The sequence below is a fragment of the Zea mays genome, chromosome 10, assembly GCF_902167145.1.
Source record: "Zea mays cultivar B73 chromosome 10, Zm-B73-REFERENCE-NAM-5.0, whole genome shotgun sequence".
In the NCBI taxonomy this organism is placed as follows: Eukaryota; Viridiplantae; Streptophyta; class Magnoliopsida; order Poales; family Poaceae; genus Zea; species Zea mays.
The window spans coordinates 137,062,341-137,078,948 of NC_050105.1; the positions used below are offsets into that span (position 1 = coordinate 137,062,341).

The window sequence follows — 16,608 nt, forward strand, 5'->3', positions numbered from 1 at the left end:
AAAAGACTAGCTAAAAGATTCGTCAAACCAAATGTTGGCTACTTAATAGAAAAAATAACTCTTCAACAGATTAACCATTCAACTAGTCAAGCCTTCCGGCTCTCTAAATTAGTCCCTCTCTAGTTAAACTTGGCTAGCCACTTTGGGTAGCCAAACTAACTTACCAAGTGCGGGATAATGTGTAAACGGTAAACCCACACGTTGGTGTGTAGAGAGAGCTAAATGTAGCGATTGAGAGCATCTCCAAGGGACCCACCATCTATTTACCTCTCCATAAATATTACACTCTAAATATAGCATATCACTCTAATAGACTTCATTTCACATCATCTAAATCTCAACCGCTACATTCAACTATCTCTCGCTCTCTCCACACACCGACGTGTCGGTCTACATATCATCTCATGTTTGGCAAGTTAGTTTGGCTAGCTTAAGTGGCTAGCCAAGTTTGACTAGAGAAGGAGCTAATTTAAGGAGTTGGGTAGCTTGCCGATTTAGAAGACTAGTCTGTTGGAGAGTTATTTTGTTGTTAAGTAACTACGATTTGGATTCACAAGCTATTTGGCTAGTCTTTTGGAGATGCTTGATTTGAAATTTGGAAATAGACAGTCCGTTAGGGTGAGATGCTATATATAGAGTGTAATATTTGTGAAAAATAACCTGTTTGATTTTATATATTGGAGCACAAATTTGAGAATTGGAATCAACTTTCCAAATTTCTGTTGTTTCGTTGCGCATAGATTTGAGATTTGGAATGAGAGACACAATTCCTTAGAATTGGATTATAACTAGCCCCTCGGTATTGCGTAGAATTAGACCACACAATTCCAAACTCCAATCCAGTGACCACCAAACAATAGAATTATAATTACATCTCATTTAAATACCATGGTTGACTTGGTATTTAACCCAATTCAATTTCTTACCCTCCAATATCGACATCCAAATGGAGCATTAGGGCATGTACAACCCACATAAATGTCCAGTATCTTAAGGGGGTAAGTGCAAAAAACACAAGAGACGGTATCTTAGTGAAGGAACATCTTTAACACGGTTCTGTAAGTCTAGATACGGTTCTAACCATACAACCCACATAAATGAGTCGTATCTTGAGAGATTGTTTTGAATATGATATAAGATTTAGATACATTAGGTTATATGAAGGGGTTTTTTAGTGTATCTAATGCTTGTAGAACAAAAAGTAGTACATTCCCCTCCCACATACTATAATTCTCGAGTTAAAGATCGTCAAGAATACTGTATGCGTTTTGGAACCTACAGCTCACTATCTGGTGCTTGAATTGTCGCTTCGTTTTGCTCTGCTAATAAAAGATTCAGCGACCTTTTATCGCTAAAGTTGCACGATAACCACACCCATGATTAAAGTGCGGGCAGGCGATTAGGCGTTACAAACGGCATCCAACACTCGATAGGCATGCTCATTTGTTTGGGTGACTGGGACGTTCGGTCGCAGCGCGCCAGGCGCCAGCGTCCCAAGACCAAGAAGGGATGTTGACAGGTGGGTCCCCTGTAGCCCCAAAGGGGTTACAGCGTGGTCCAGCACCCGGGCCCAAACGTCTTCCAATGGCCTGACACATTTCAATACAGCAATCAATTCACTTTCGGTGAGAATCGTACCTCTAATTAAAACCAACAGTTCCTCATATCACCATTAAGAGACACCTTCCTTATTTGTTTTTTTCGGAAACATCATTATTTTCTATTATAATGGTATTGTTTGACATTTTTTAGTTTCACATTATTCACTTTAGTTCTATACTAAATCAAACTTGTTAAAATTTGGCAAATTATTTAGAAAAAACAATTTTAATATACTTTGGACCAATCTCACGCGCTGATGGCTAAACATTGCCTTGTTTGGTCGCAGACACTCGGGGCTTGTTTAGGAGCAGTGGATATGCTAGATTTTTGTGCTAGTTAAACTTTCTAAAGTCAAACTAAATTTATAGAAAAATATTAGTGACATTTATATCTCCAAATATGTATATATTTTATAACAACATATTTAATAATTATTCTGATAATATTTATTACTTATCCTAAACAGTAGTAATCTCTTATTCTCTTATGTATATTTCATTGAAGTTGAATATGTTAAGAACGGAGAAGGCACGTTTAATAAGATGAATGCGTAAGCATACATCAACTTTTATTAAAAAACTATCATTTCATGACTATTAATGTAGTCTCCACTCTCCAATATACGTTTAGCTAAATTTTTTGGGTGAAAATATATTGTCATAACTATAAGAATTACGTATTAAATATTCTTTATTAAAATCGGCAACACAGATCATTGTGTTGGGACAAACATGAATTACGATTCAGATACTAATCTTCAAAGCTAACCAAAAACTGAGCACATAAATCCTAAGACCTGTTTGGTTCTATGTCAGCTAAAATTTAAATGAAAATATTAGGTAACTAATGTTTAGCTAGCAGTGTAGTATTTGATTCACTAGATAATGAACCAGATATGCATAACTTTTGATTTGGTGTTACTAGTAGTGAAAATAATGGTTATACGAGCCAATGGCCCAATATTAGCTGTCAGTTGTGGTTGTGATAATGAGATAATAGAAGCTGGACTCTCGATAAAGTTTATCTAGTTTATTAGCTGGTATATTTAGTTTCAAGGTAGCTTAAGTTTAGAAGTGGAACCAAATAGAGCCTAAATAACATTTATTATAGTGTCTCCAAGAGAGGCTCTAAATATGACCCTATTTTTAAATATAGAGTTCGAGACCATAAAATATCCTTCAACAACGAAATTTACCAAATGATTATAATATTTGTATTTTCGGGTTCTAAATATTTTCTAAATTATAACTAATTGTTTCCTGATAATATGTTTTATTTCTTAAATAATATCGTTTTATTAGGTCTAACTGTTGGAGTAAAAAATTTGAGGCCCTAAACATCTTAAATATGGTCCTATTTCAAATTTTAGGACTCCGTTTTAGAATTCCTTCTTAAGTCTAGTTTGGTAACAACATTTTCCTAAATGATTCCTATTTTTTAAAGAGAAAATAAACTAATTTTCATTGAAAAATTGAAAATCGCTTGAGAAAAAAGGTTACCAAACTAATACTTAGAGATGCTTAAGGATGTGTTTGGTTGCAATGACAGGACGGGACGGGATGAGACGATCCCTCAAATAAGGTTGTTTGGTTCAGAGTTAAAGGTTAGGACAGTACTATCTCAGTGTTCTCTCTCAAAATTGGAGGAACGAGAGGGGACACCAGAGGACGTCCCTGATTTGGCTGCCCCGCAACCAAACGCACCCTAAGTCATCACAGAAAGCCATGTTTTTTTTCAATGATCGGCAAGGGTTGATGTTTTTGCGCAGTAAACGGCTCGCTGTAGCCGTAAGAATGTGTGCAACAATCTATCAATAGTTTACATAAAAGTATTTATTTGTATTGTAGATTGTACTATTCGTAAAGTAGAATTTAAATATAAATATATGAATGGGTAAGCTGATATAGTCTAAAGGCATGTACAATGGTGTTTAATGTAGAGACTCTTGAGATGTTTAAAGGGAGTATTTGCAAAAAAAATCGTGGAGCCATCTCTTCGTGAAGAGACGCCTCTAGCTCGTAACCCAAGTAGCAACAAACACGTCACTCTCCATTGTACGAAATTGTCGTCTGTTCTATTGATCCGATGCTGTACAAACACATTTACTTCTGTATTTATTAATAGACTACATTTATAGACACTATATTGTATAATTGAGTCTTTTAATTATCTCTTATGTTTGGAGAATCGTTTTGGTGTCTTCTCATTATACATGACTTAACAAAAACAAAAAGAAGGACCACAACCTACAAGAAACAAAGCTGTGTGATCAGTATAAAAGACTAAAGTAAGCTTGTGATTACCGGCGGTAAACGGCTGGCTGTAGCAAGCTATAGGCTATAGCAGCGGAGCAGCCACGCGTTCCACCAGTAAATCTGTCCGTTCCATTAAAATTTCTAAGGGTTAATTTGACAACTTAATTTTATCAAAAAATAATTTAATTTTCTTTAATAAAATATAAATCTTTTAAAGAAAGTTACCAAACTAGTTGTAGAGGTAAAAACTGAGGAGGAAGAAAAGCAAGGGAAGCAAATATCATACGCCCCCACTTCCGACTCCGAGCAGAGCTCCACAACAGTTACCACGCCTTTCGCTTTTTCTTTTGTCCTCCACTCCACTTCCCCTCTTCACGAGAGGAGAGAGAGAGAGAGAGAGAGTGCGTGCGAATGCGGAGTTACTCGGGGACTGGTACGAGCGGAGCAGGGGTGGGCGGTGGGGGAAGCGAGTGGAAGATTGGGAGCCAAGAGCACGGAGAGTGCCCCGGGATCTTCACCTCCCATCATTCGAGGTGACTATTTCTTTCGTTTCAGTTAAGCTTCTCGGATTCGGGATGGTTGCGTCTCTTGTTTGCGAAGGAGATGGGGATGCGCTGGTTTTGCTGGTTATTTTTGGGTGTGTCTGGGAAAGTTCTGAATGCGGTTTGGGTGCATTTTCCGGGTAGCGAACGGGGGATTTCAGGTGTGGTTCTTGGGATTTTGCGTCGGCGAGGGAGTCGTGGGATTTAAGCAACGCAGGAATAATTTGGTGGGTTGTTGTTTTCGCAAGAGAGTAATGTCTAATCCGATGGATTGAAGCATTGAACGGCACTTTTCGTGTTTGCACAGTGTGGAGTTTGTCCTACTTCCGGGAGTTGCTTGGCTTGGTGGCGCCCAGAATTAGTCTGGAAGCAGGTTGGATTCTTGGAACTCTTTGGATTGAGGCGAACGGTTTCCTTCATCTCCTTGCTCCTCGCCCATTTTTTTAGACAATGAAATCCTTGTGGTTCTTGTAGGGTGGAGTGCTGTCTGCGCAGAAATCTGCTCACCGGGTGCCAGGAAACAGGTGGCTGTAGAGAATTGCTTGGGGATTCGTCAAGAAACGACCCAGTAGGTGGTTGTGCACTTGTTATGCTGAGACTGAATGGAGGCTGTAGACAAGATTGCTGAGCCCAAAGACCCTTTTGTGCTCACTGCCCAGAAGGTTCAGAGCTCGGAGCCACCGATACCTATAAAGGCGTCATGTGAAGGGAATGACTCCCAACAGCAAGAAGAGACGGATTTGCCAGATGATGGCGAAGAGAGCTTCCGGAGCATGGATTCCTCTGATGAAGGTGTCCGGAGCTCCTTCTCTGGGGCTAGTCACCCTCCAGAGCCTATTGACATGGATATCATGAAGACAGTCTATGTTGCAATCGACGAGAAGTCCGAGCCACCGGTTAGTTTAGTGCGAGGAGTCTCGGTGAAGGGGCCTTTCATAGATGACCTCTCGATCCGTGTTACAGGCGCAAAGGCAAATCTGGTGGTAGGTGCAGGCGGTGCTGAAGGTATGGCTGAAGAGAGGAAGGTATCTGCTTCTGCAGTGGCATCAGTCACCACAGCAAGGTCGTCTCAGGCTACCTCTTTGCCTCAGGACTCGGAGGAGAAGGAGTGCGTCTGGGACGCTTCACTCCCTCCGAGTGGCAATGTTAGCCCTCACAGTAGTATTGACAGCATGGGTGTGGTCACTGCTATGAGCACCCTCAACAGCTGCACGAGCACATATAAAAGCGAGACCATAGCTGGTGAAGCAATGCTCAATGTGGAGAGGAACTGTGAGAGTGTAAAGGGTGTTCGAGGTGACTTACTAGAAAGTGCAAAAACCAGCATGAGTCGAGCAAGTGATAGCAGTGTTGTTAGTGATGACAGCAGCTGGAGCCACATCACTGGAGGTGCCAGCAAGCCTCACAAGGGGAATGATCCTAGATGGAAGGCAATTCATGCTGTACGAACTCGTGATAGCGTGCTTGGAATGAGCCATTTTAGACTACTAAAGCGTCTTGGTTGTGGTGACATTGGCAGTGTTTACCTCTCAGAATTAAGTGGAACTCGGTGCTACTTTGCAATGAAGGTAATGGACAAGGCATCCTTGGCAAGTAGGAAAAAGTTAAATAGGGCTCAAACTGAAAGGGAGATTCTACAGCTTCTTGACCACCCATTCCTCCCAACGTTGTATACACATTTTGAAACCGACAGGTTCTCTTGTTTGGTGATGGAATTCTGTCCAGGTGGTGATCTGCATACTTTGCGACAGAGACAACCAGGAAAGCATTTCTCTGAGTATGCTGCAAGGTAATCTATATTGAACACTATTATACTTCAAAGGATGCAACTTGTTTGGCACATTCACCTGCAGAAAGAAAATTCTATTCACATTTGGGGATCTTGTTAATTTAATTTACTACTGGTTTAATTGAAAAAGGTGATCTAATGTTACTATCCTTGTTTATTGGGCTTTTTATGGAGAATCTTGCCATCTAGTTTTATTGGTAGTGTTACTATCCTTGTTTATTGGGCTTTTTATGGAGAATCTAACCGTCTAGTTTTATTGGCCTTTTTGTGAAGAATCTAACTTTGTTCAGATATGCTCTCTACAAATTCCCGAATAGAGTCTAATAGCTTTTATGAGTGATGTGTAGAGAACAAAGTGCACTTGGTTAGGTATCCTAAAATGTTTCCTTCATTAGTGGAGTAAAATTTGTACAGCAGGGCCCATTTGATGAGTAGCATCAAGTAAGAGAGATATTATGCCATGTTAGACTCTTAGCTTTGTTTCATTTGTGCGATAATTCAACAGTAGTTAGTCATGCTGAGTAGCCTTATAGAAGCCGTAAGCAGTATCATGGAGTGCCCTGATTCTGTGCAGGTTTTATGCCGCAGAAGTACTTCTAGCTCTGGAGTATCTACACATGTTGGGAGTGGTCTATAGAGATCTGAAGCCTGAAAATGTTCTTGTGCGCGATGATGGGCACATAATGCTTTCAGACTTTGACCTCTCGCTGAGATGTGCAGTCTCACCTACACTCATCAGAACATCAGCTTTCGATTCTGATCCCAGAAGAGCAGGTGGTTCTTTCTGTGTACAGCCTGCTTGCATAGAACCTACTTCAGCTTGTATCCAGCCTGCGTGCTTCCTCCCCAAATTCTTCGGACAGAAGAGCAAGAAGAAGACTCGAAAGGCAAGGTCTGAGTTGGGACATAACGCCGGCACCCTGCCCGAGCTTGTTGCCGAGCCAACATCAGCTCGGTCGATGTCATTTGTCGGGACCCATGAATACTTGGCCCCTGAAATCATCAAAGGCGAAGGGCACGGAAGCGCTGTCGACTGGTGGACCTTCGGCATCTTCCTGCATGAGCTGCTGTACGGCAAGACCCCGTTCAAGGGGTCAGGGAACCGCGCCACCCTGTTCAACGTGGTAGGCCAGCAACTGAAATTTCCGGAGTCGCCGTCCACAAGCTACTCGAGCAGAGACCTCATCCGTGGGCTCTTGGTCAAGGAGCCGCAGAGCCGCCTGGGCGTGAAGCGGGGAGCGACAGAGATAAAGCAGCATGCCTTCTTCGAGGGTGTGAACTGGGCTCTCATCCGGTGCAGCACTCCTCCCGAGGTCCCGAGGCCTGTTGAGGCCGAGCTGCCTGTGAAGTATGGGGTGGCGGAGGCGATCGGGAGCAACAGCAAGCGGGTAGTCGGAGCAGACGTGAAGTCGGCCGGAAAATACCTGGACTTTGAGTTCTTTTAAGAGCAGTGCGTGCCCAGTGGCAGCTATTGTTTGCGTACTGTCCGTGTATGGTCGGTTTTGATGTTTGTGTGATTCGATATGGTGATTTGTGCCTCGCCGTCGATGCACAATTGTCAGGTTTGAATCGACCAAAATTAGGTAGGTGTGTGTTGCCATTTGCCTGCTTTGGCACATTTCGAGTTTATGTATGGAACTATGTATAGAGTATGCATTGCAATTTGCAGCAAACCTGAAAAGCAGCTAAGAAGGCCCTTTCCTCCTTGTTTATGCAATGCATCTGTTCCTGTTGCCTTGGACCCTTGATGAGTCCGGGACTGGTACTCCGCGTGAGCTCGCCGCCGCGATACGAACGCCTGCTCTTGCCGATCTGTGCTCGTCTGGGGCGCACACGTGCAGAACCAGACGACGTTTGGTGCTCTGGGAAGGAGCTGTGTGGCGTGACCGGCCAACGGGCCGAGCTGTGTTGATGGCGTCGCGAGCAGTTGCTGCCTTGCCCACCGATGTCATTGATGAGCCGATCACGCGAGGGTTTGCCGGCCGGCCGTGTCATTGTTATCCACCACGGGCGGAATGCCGTTGTGCGAACTTGAAAAAAACCGCAGCGCAAGAAAGCAACAGAAAGAGCAGGCGCAGGGCAATTGGGTAACTTCGCTGTAAAGTGAAAACAGACGCCACGCCGTGGAAGAATCATCGGGGTGCTCCGGTGCTGCCTGCCGGCGCGTGCTCCGCAGTTCAGCATTGGAGACTGCGAAAGGCATAGCAACTTTCAGTTCATTTTAGAGGAAGAACGCCTCTGTAGCTCTCGTATTTAAATTGGATCGGACGCACTTCATGGCGTGGCGAAATTCGCAATATTCATTCATCATCAGTAACCAAAATTTCGACTTTTTTTTTAAAAAAAATACACTATAACCGAGAGCGTCTGAAAAATGGGAACAAACTAGCAACTGAAGCGTACTAACAAAAAGCGCCCGATTCGCCTCGCAAAATCGCCGCCGCCATCACCTACCTACTCACAGAAGTTCCGCCTTCCTTTCCTCCGGCGCGCGCCGCGCCTGTCGCCATGGTGAAGCGATGGCTTCCCCTCGAGGCCAACCCCGACGTCATGAACCAGGTACACCCACCCATCCCCTCATCTGTTCTGAGTTTTGATACCTCACGGCTCGTTCCCACTCGGCCCCTTGGCCTTCCTCGCTCACGGCGCCCTTTCGTTCCCTGCACGATCGGTGTAGTTCATGTGGGGACTGGGGGTCCCCGAGGACGTGGGGTTCTGCGACGTGTACGGCCTCGATGACGAGTTGCTCGCCATGGTGCCCCAGCCGGTGCTCGCGGTCCTACTTCTCTACCCCCAGGTGATTCTCGATTCATGGCTGGCGGCTGGCGCCCTACGTTCACTGGTTGCTTAAACCGCTTTGTGGGATGAGCGCATATCTTACCGCATTTTGAGCAGGACCGGAGCAAGGAGTCCCAAGCTTCAGCTACCTCGTCGGTGGAGACCAAGGTGAGACTGAAGCCGGATTGCTTGCTAGTACCGTTCCAAAGCAGCGTGTTCCATTGAATAGATATACATCGTTACTTCTCACTGTAGATGCAGCGATGTTTCAAACTTATAGATTGGAAACTGTGTGTAATTTTTGCTAATTATGTTTGTTGGTGAACATTACTGCATTAGATCTAGCAAACCCCTAGTTATGTTTTCAAAGTCGCATTATGAATGGTCACTTACATTATTCTTCAATTAGAAGCATGTTCAGGTTTGATTTTATGCAACCTACTATCTCTTTCTTCAAGTAAACACACTAATTTATCTTCAAGTGATGTTGATTCCTAACAATCAGTAACACAAAGTATCAATAGATCTGATGCTATTATACATATAGTGCACCATCTCATTAGTGATGCATTATTATCACGTATTCACATAAATCAAAGGTTTCTGTTATGTTGTTAATTTGAATCTTTGCAAGATGGAAAGCTCACTCCATTTTTATATAGCATTGAATTAATCCAAAAAGGTTGTTACTGAATTTATGGTACTTTAACTGTCTAGAGTATATGTATCCTTTACTCATTATTCTCTAAATTAAATTATACAGGAGCCCAGCAAGAACGTATATTTCACAAAGCAAACTGTTGGGAATGCCTGTGGCACAGTTGGTATTATTCATGCACTGGGGAATGCTACTTCCAGAATCAAGTTAGGTACTTCCTTTTTTTCCTCCTAGGACTTTGAGCTCTTAATTAACATTTCACCCATGACATTTTTATGTCTTAGAATCTCCAATAAGGGAGAGGCATTTTGATGAAACTCAAAACATATGTTAAAACTAGTCATATGCTCGTGCATTGCTACGTTTTTTATATATGACATAGGATAAATTTTGTTTTAATAAAACACAAAATATATGTTTTCTATTGATTAGGTGAGTGTGAATGTGGAGCCAACAACCAAGGTTCAAACACTCACTTATACATAATTTCAACTTATTTTTTTACATAAACTCTCTTATTATAGTAGTAAAGAAGGGATTATAGGAGTGTGGATTGATTCTAAATAAATGTAGGGATTTTTTTGGAAAATATTGACGTGGTACGACCGTTGCAACTGGTGCTTTAATATAGTATAGAAATTAATTACCCTAAGCAATCCCACTACACTAATTTAGCAGTCGGACTGCGAAAGGCATAGCAACTTTCAGCCCATTCTCTCACCAATAGTAATTTGCATTGTCTGTAAAAAACAAAAAGTAATCTGCACGATCCTCTGAAAGTTTCATATGATTCCTTAGAGGACGTTTTTTAGTATAGCTATCTTCCAGTTGTGAGATCTTATTAAAACTTTTTTCTCTGCAGGTGAGGGGTCATATTTTGATAGATTTTATAAACGAACTGCTGACATGGATCCTATCCAGGTTAGTGGCCGATGTGTTGCAATTCAAATGCTTTCATAAATCATAATGAAGTCTTGCTTCATATGCCAGGCTAACATATTAAGTGGGTGATGTTTTCAGCGTGCTGCATTTCTTGAGGAGGACGAGGAAATGGAGAATGCTCATTCCATTGCCGCTACTGCTGGTGACACAGAGGTTTATAACATGTGCACAGTACTTAGTTCTTTGTTCAAGATTTGTGGGTGTTATTCTTTTTGATGAAATGTATGCAGTTAATTCTTATAATTTTTGTTGTCAGTGCTTCTCAGAATCAAAGTGGTTTCCGGTTACCAGTATCTGAGAACTGACTGCTATCACTTGTTTACTCATCTGGAAAAGAACAGTTTGCTGACCAGCTAGAGTTACAGGTTCCTAGCCAGATTGAAATCTATATGCTAGTAGTATATGCCCCTTTACTCCTTCCGTTGCATTTGTGTGCCTGAATATCTGAGATTCATGTTGAATTTTGTTGGTCATGTGTCATTGTAAGTGAGGATTGGACGTGTCAATTCACAGTATCAGCTGTAACAGTCGATATTAAAGAACTGTATCAGCTGTAACAAGTCAATTAGTTGAAACTATGGTCTGAGCTTATCTTATCTTTGATTACCATCAGTGCTCATGGATCCTATATTATTATGCAGGCCAAGGACGGTGTAATTGAACATTACATTTGTTTCTCTTGTGTCGATGGTATGTGACATACTATTGTCTGCTCTGTCACCATAGTTGGATTTTGCTACAAATCCTCGACAATTAGTCTATCCGTAGCTTCTCATAATTCTTTCTTTTTTTTCCAGGAGAGCTTTATGAGCTTGATGGGGGGACATCACAGCCAATACCCCATGGGCCTTCCACTCCTGATACCTTGTTGCAGGTAAATTGATCCACCCATGTTATTTCTTGTCATAGGCTACTCAGCATTCATTTGAGTTCTAGGATTATGATATGGAAAAACTTTTATGTATGCAAATTTGTACCTTATAAGCATGAGATTTTCTATTTTTTATGTGGGGACTGAGCACTTGCTTCGTTGTTTGTGGGTGCCATACATCACCCTCCCCACCTGGTAAATGCCAGAGATCTACTGACATTTAGTTGGAGAAGATATTTTTAGCTTCTGGAATTAACTTAAAGGGGATTTTTTGGTCATGACACCGATAGGTCCTTGTTTTTAGTATAAGGAAACGTGGACGATGCTTATGGTTTTGAACATCTTTGTGTGCAGGATGCTGCAGAAGTTATAAAAGCAAGAATCGCCATGTATTCACAGTCAAACAACTTCAATGTCATGGCTCTTTCAGGCAAAGCGATATAGCATTATAGCACTTTCAGTCATAGGCACTCGATATCCCACATTTGCTTTGCAGCAGCCTTAGTCCAACACTGCAGTATGTTCTATTGTTTTCTTGCCTTCGTTTTATTATTTAAACACGTTAAAACAAGATAAATAAAAGCGTGGCTACAGAAAAGTTCCCGTTGGTAGTATCACTTCTCTTAAGAGCTAATGTGCCGTTTCGTTCACACAAAATGTAATGTAACGTAAATGGATTCACGCTGGAATACCGGTGGTAAAGTTTAAATAAGCCGGTATCTATTTCTAGTGTTATATTAATTACTGTTAGGCTTAAAAAAACATAATTTAATGTTATCAGTTACACATTACATTACCAATATGTGAATCAAACGTTGTTCGATCAGCTGCTAAGCCGCTAAGGTATGCGTACCCATGGACCATCGTTATGATTCGTTCTGCTGGCCATGATTCGTTCTGCGTCCAGATCGACGAGGTGCTGACTGCGTTCTGTCTAGAAGAGTGCCCGTGCGTCCGTGTCTGTCTAATTCGGCACTCCGCTGTTGTGGCTGTGGCGCAGATGTCTTTGTATCGCAGTCTCATTTCACATGCACGACTCACTACTTCACTAGTGCAGTGTTAACGCAGCACTGTCACTGCGCTGGTGGCTAGGCCCATGCGCCTAAAGAACACATCTCCATTGCCAATCTGCTATTTAAAAAAAAAGTGTTTTAGGAGTTAAAGGAACTACAACTGATCATGTACTAAAGTTAATGTATCGGGTCACGGAGAGAACATGCTGGGCCCACACGTCAGTGACCTAACTATAGTGGAGGTAACTACATAGGATCTCAATACGGTCGTGGGTACCATTGCTATCTCTACATGGAGGGGGAGGCAAGGTTGAGTGTAGACTTTCAAATGTCGGGATCAGGTCGGGTTGGATTCGGGCCAGGTCAAAGTTGGATCGTAGATTATTTAACATGACCCGTGTTTAGGGCTGGACGAAATGCTCGTGGCTCGCTCGGTTCATGATCAGCTCGGCTCGGCTCGTATCGGCTCGTTTGAATTTTTTCACGAGCTGGTCTAATATCCTAGCTCGGTTCGTTAATGAGCCAGCTCGCGAGCTAACGAGCTACCATATTCCAGCAAAACGAAACTATATACATATTATTTACAGAATAATTGATGAACATGTTATATATATGTGAGCTATCTATGGCCTATGAATTAAATTAATGATTAATGAACTATGTCTATGTGTTAATTTGGTCTATGCAAATATAATCATGGGTTAAACTGATGAACATGTATGTGAATTGTGAATTAATGAGTGATGACTTGTGCTAATTTGGTGTTATATTGATGTGGTTTGTGAAACTATGAGTATAACTACTATTTTCTACAGTTAAATTAGTTTACAATTAACTAAAAAATAATTATTATGTATATTTTAATTTTTTTCTGCTCTGGCTCGCGAGCTAAACGAGCCAATTCGAGCTCGTAAACGAGCCGAGCCGAGCTGGCTCGTTAGCTTAACGAGCTAGCTCAAATTCGGACGAGCCGAGCTGAGCTGGCTCGTTATCCACCCCTACCCGTGTTCCACTCGTGCCCAGTATCGGATCGGGTCAGGTTTGTCCGTGTCTCCTAGTTGGATGTGTCAGTTCATTTGTTCCCGAGTTGGATTGGATCATTTTGGCTGTGTCAGGTTTCAGATAAAAATCTGTCGGCGTCCCGAGACCGGGGGGTCCCTGAGCCGACGAGTGAATGTCGCCGCGTGCCCCAGCCCAGATGGGTCGAGCGCGAGGGCGAGCGCGAAGGGGGGAAAGCGAGGCGGCCGGAGACCGGCGTGAGAGAGGTGGGAATCCCGCGGCCTTCGTGTTCGTCCCGCGCCCAGGTCGGGTGCGCTTGCATTAGGGGGTTACAAGCGTCCACGCGGGAGAGGGAGCGAGCGGCTTCAAGCGAGCGCCTGTCTCGTCCTCGTCCCCGCGCGGCCAACCCTCTCTAAGAGGGTCCTGGTCCTTCCTTTTATAGGCGTAAGGAGAGGATCCAGGTGTACAATGGGGGGTGTAGCAGAGTGCTACGTGTCTAGCGGAGGAGAGCTAGCGCCCTAAGTACATGCCGTTGTGGCAGCCGGAGAGATTTTGGCGCCCAGCTGGTGTGATGTCGTGGCCGTCGGAGGAGCGATGGAGCCTGGCGGAGGGACAGCTGTCGGAGTGGTTGAGTCCTTGCTGACGTCCTCTTGCTTCCGTAAGGGGGCTGAGAGCCGCCGTCGTCACAGAGTATGCGGGGCGCCATCATTGCCTATCTGGCGGAGCGAGCCAGATGGGACGCCGGTCTTGTTCCCTGCGGCCCGAGTCAGCTCGGGGTAGGGTGATGATGGCACCTCCTGTTGACGTGGCTGGTCTGCGCCCTAGGTTGGGCGATGTGGAAGCTCCTCCGAAGCCGAGGTCGAGTCCGAGCCCCTGGGTCGGGCGAGGCGGAGGCCGCCGGCTGAGGCCAGGGCGGAGTCCGAGCCCTGGGGTCGGGCGGAGCGGAGTTCGCCGTCTTCTGGGGCTGAGCCCAAGTCCGAGCCCTGGGTCGGGCGGAGCGGAGTTCGCCGTCTTCCGGGACTTAGCCCGAGTCCGAGCCCTGGGTCGGGCGGAGCGGAGTTCGCCGTCTTCCGGGGCTTAGCCCGAGTCCGAGCCCTGGGTCGGGCGGAGCGGAGTTCGCCGTCTTCCGGGGCTTAGCCCGAGTCCGAGCCCTGGGTCGGGCGGAGCGGAGTTCACCGTCTTCCGGGACTTAGCCCGAGTCCGAGCCCTGGGTCGGGCGGAGCGGAGTTCGCCGTCTTCCGGGACTTAGCCCAAGTCCGAGCCCTGGGTCGGGCGGAGCGGAGTTCGCCGTCTTCCGGGACTTAGCCCGAGTCCGAGCCCTGGGTCGGGCGGAGCGGAGCTTCCTATGGTGCCTTCGGCCGGGCCTGACTGCCTGTCAGTCTCACTCTGTCAAGTGGCACCGCAGTCGGAGTGGCGCAGGCGGCGCTGTCCTTCTGTTAGGCCGGTCAGTGGAGCGGCGAAGTGACGGCGGTCACTGCGGCTCTGCCGGCTGGGGGGCGCGCGTCAGGATAAAGGTGTCAGGCCACCTTTGCATTAAATGCTCCTGCGATTTGGTCGGTCGGTGCGGCGATTTGGTCAGGGTTGCTTCTTGGCGAAGACAGGGCCTCGGGCGAGCCGGAAATATGTTCGCCGCTGGAGGGGGGCCTCGGGCGAGACGGAAATCCTCCGGGGTCGGCTGCCCTTGTCCGAGGCTAGGCTCGGGCGAGGCGTGATCGAGTCCCTCGAATGGACTGATCCCTGACTTAATCGCACCCATCAGGCCTTTGCAGCTTTGTGCTGATGGGGGTTACCAGCTGAGAATTAGAAGCCTTGAGGGTACCCCTAATTATGGTCCCCGACAGTAGCCCCCGAGCCTCGAAGGGAGTGTTAGCACTCGCTTGGAGGCTTTCGTCGCACTTTTTTGCAAGGGGGCCAACCTTTCTCGGTTGCGTTTTGTTCCGGTGGGTGCGCGCGAGCGCACCCGCCGGGTGTAGCCCCCGAGGCCTCGGAGGAGTGGTTTCACTCCTTCGAGGTCTTAATGCCTCGCGTAATGCTTCGGCCGGTCTGGTCGTTCCCTCATGCGAGCTGGCCGTAGCCCGGGTGTACGGTCGGGTCCCAAGTTCTCGGGCTGGTATGTTGACGCTGTCAACGGTTCGGCCAGAGCCGGGTTTGCGAGAGCAGCCCCCGAGCCTCTGCATAGGGCGAGAGGGCGATCAGGGACAGACTCGGCTTTTTTACATACGCCCCCGCGTCGCCTTTCCGCAAGGATGAGGGGGGAAAGCGCCATGTTGCCCTCGATGGGCGCCGAACATGGTGTCTCCGGTGAGCTGCAAGCGGGTAATCCGAGTGGACGTCTGTGCCCCGTTCGTTAGGGGTCGGCTAGGGGCCCAGAGGCACGCCCAAAAGTACCTGCGGGTGATCTGCCGGACCCGGTCCCCTGGCGACGGGGTCCGAGGGCTCGATGCCTCCCTCTGATGGGATTCCGTTACAAGATCGTTCCCGCTGGTCTCGGAAATGTCCTAGGGTACCTCGGGAGCGCAGCCCAAGCCTTGGTTATGTATCGAACGTACCCATGGTCATCCCTCGCTCTGTGTCTGAGGCGGCTGTGAACCCTTCGGGGGCCAGCCTTCGAACCCCTGATCAGTAGTGGGCGCGGAGCCCGAGTAGCCTGAGGCGGTTGTTGAACCCTTCCGAGGGGCCAGCCTTCGAACCTCTGACCAGTAGTGGGTGTAGGGCCCACGTGATCTGAGGCGGCTGTCGAACCCTTTCGAGGGGCCAGCCTTCAAACCTCTGATCAGTAGGGAGGCTCGGAGCCTGGTTCCTTCATGGGGAAGGATCCTTTTCGGGGTATCCCCCTTTCCCGGTCCCTGCTGCAAGAGAGAGAAAGAGGGAAAAAGGAAAAGGATACGAAATCGAACGACGCGGCGTACCTTTTTTGACGCGGTCATTATGGTGAAGGCGAAGCGTCGCCCGCTTCTCCTGCCAGAGGCGCCGCCTGTCCCGCCGCTGAGTTAACGCGACGGGGCGAGTGGTTCGCGGGGCGGCCGTTGCGCGTGCGTGAGCCGTTCGGGGAACGGCTGTTTCGCTTTGCGTTTTTGAATCCCGCGTCCGGTCTGGGCGGAACGTTTGAACCGGTCTCGCCTTGGTCTTTATATACTCGGGAGAGGGTCTGGCGATGGT

The 16,608-nt window shown here is 46.2% G+C and overlaps 2 protein-coding genes across 6 annotated transcripts; both read left to right on the plus strand.

The window, feature by feature from the left end:
- The first annotated feature begins 4,093 nt into the window (after window positions 1-4,093).
- Window positions 4,094-7,905, plus strand: LOC100285441 (uncharacterized). Of its 3 annotated transcripts, XM_008663835.3 has the most exons (5): window positions 4,129-4,390; window positions 4,544-4,626; window positions 4,707-4,772; window positions 4,874-6,188; window positions 6,763-7,905. In XM_008663835.3, exons 4-5 carry the CDS (start codon window positions 5,002-5,004, stop codon window positions 7,631-7,633), a joined length of 2,058 nt encoding a protein of 685 aa, XP_008662057.1. In that variant the 5' UTR covers window positions 4,129-4,390; window positions 4,544-4,626; window positions 4,707-4,772; window positions 4,874-5,001; the 3' UTR covers window positions 7,634-7,905. The 3 variants fall into 3 exon arrangements, with proteins under 3 accessions (XP_008662056.1, XP_008662057.1, NP_001151806.1); XM_008663834.2 differs by lacking the exon at window positions 4,544-4,626 and having other exon boundaries at window positions 4,094-4,390; NM_001158334.1 differs by lacking the exons at window positions 4,544-4,626; window positions 4,707-4,772 and having other exon boundaries at window positions 4,204-4,390; window positions 6,763-7,875.
- A 401-nt stretch (window positions 7,906-8,306) lies between these two features.
- LOC100282795 (ubiquitin carboxyl-terminal hydrolase isozyme L3) lies at window positions 8,307-12,149 on the plus strand. 3 transcript variants are annotated; one of them, XM_008663735.4, is made up of 9 exons: window positions 8,307-8,747; window positions 8,866-8,985; window positions 9,084-9,134; window positions 9,730-9,830; window positions 10,487-10,545; window positions 10,645-10,719; window positions 11,208-11,256; window positions 11,364-11,440; window positions 11,792-12,149. In XM_008663735.4, exons 2-9 carry the CDS (start codon window positions 8,924-8,926, stop codon window positions 11,879-11,881), a joined length of 564 nt encoding a protein of 187 aa, XP_008661957.1. In that variant the 5' UTR covers window positions 8,307-8,747; window positions 8,866-8,923; the 3' UTR covers window positions 11,882-12,149. The 3 variants fall into 3 exon arrangements, with proteins under 3 accessions (XP_008661957.1, XP_008661956.1, NP_001149173.1); NM_001155701.2 differs by having other exon boundaries at window positions 8,636-8,747; window positions 9,730-9,835; window positions 11,792-12,062; XM_008663734.4 differs by lacking the exon at window positions 10,487-10,545 and having other exon boundaries at window positions 9,730-9,831.
- The last annotated feature ends 4,459 nt before the right edge of the window (window positions 12,150-16,608 follow it).

Bases quoted from the DNA above. Each gene is read 5' to 3' on its own strand.
- LOC100285441 (XM_008663834.2), top strand. From the start codon at position 5,002: ATGGAGGCTGTAGACAAGATTGCTGAGCCCAAAGACCCTTTTGTGCTC. The intron at 6,189-6,762 runs GTAATCTATATT...GATTCTGTGCAG, and splicing joins TTCTCTGAGTATGCTGCAAG to GTTTTATGCCGCAGAAGTAC.
- LOC100282795 (NM_001155701.2), top strand. From the start codon at position 8,697: ATGGTGAAGCGATGGCTTCCCCTCGAGGCCAACCCCGACGTCATGAAC. The intron at 8,986-9,083 runs GTGATTCTCGAT...CATTTTGAGCAG, and splicing joins TCCTACTTCTCTACCCCCAG to GACCGGAGCAAGGAGTCCCA. The intron at 11,441-11,791 runs GTAAATTGATCC...CTTTGTGTGCAG, and splicing joins CTCCTGATACCTTGTTGCAG to GATGCTGCAGAAGTTATAAA.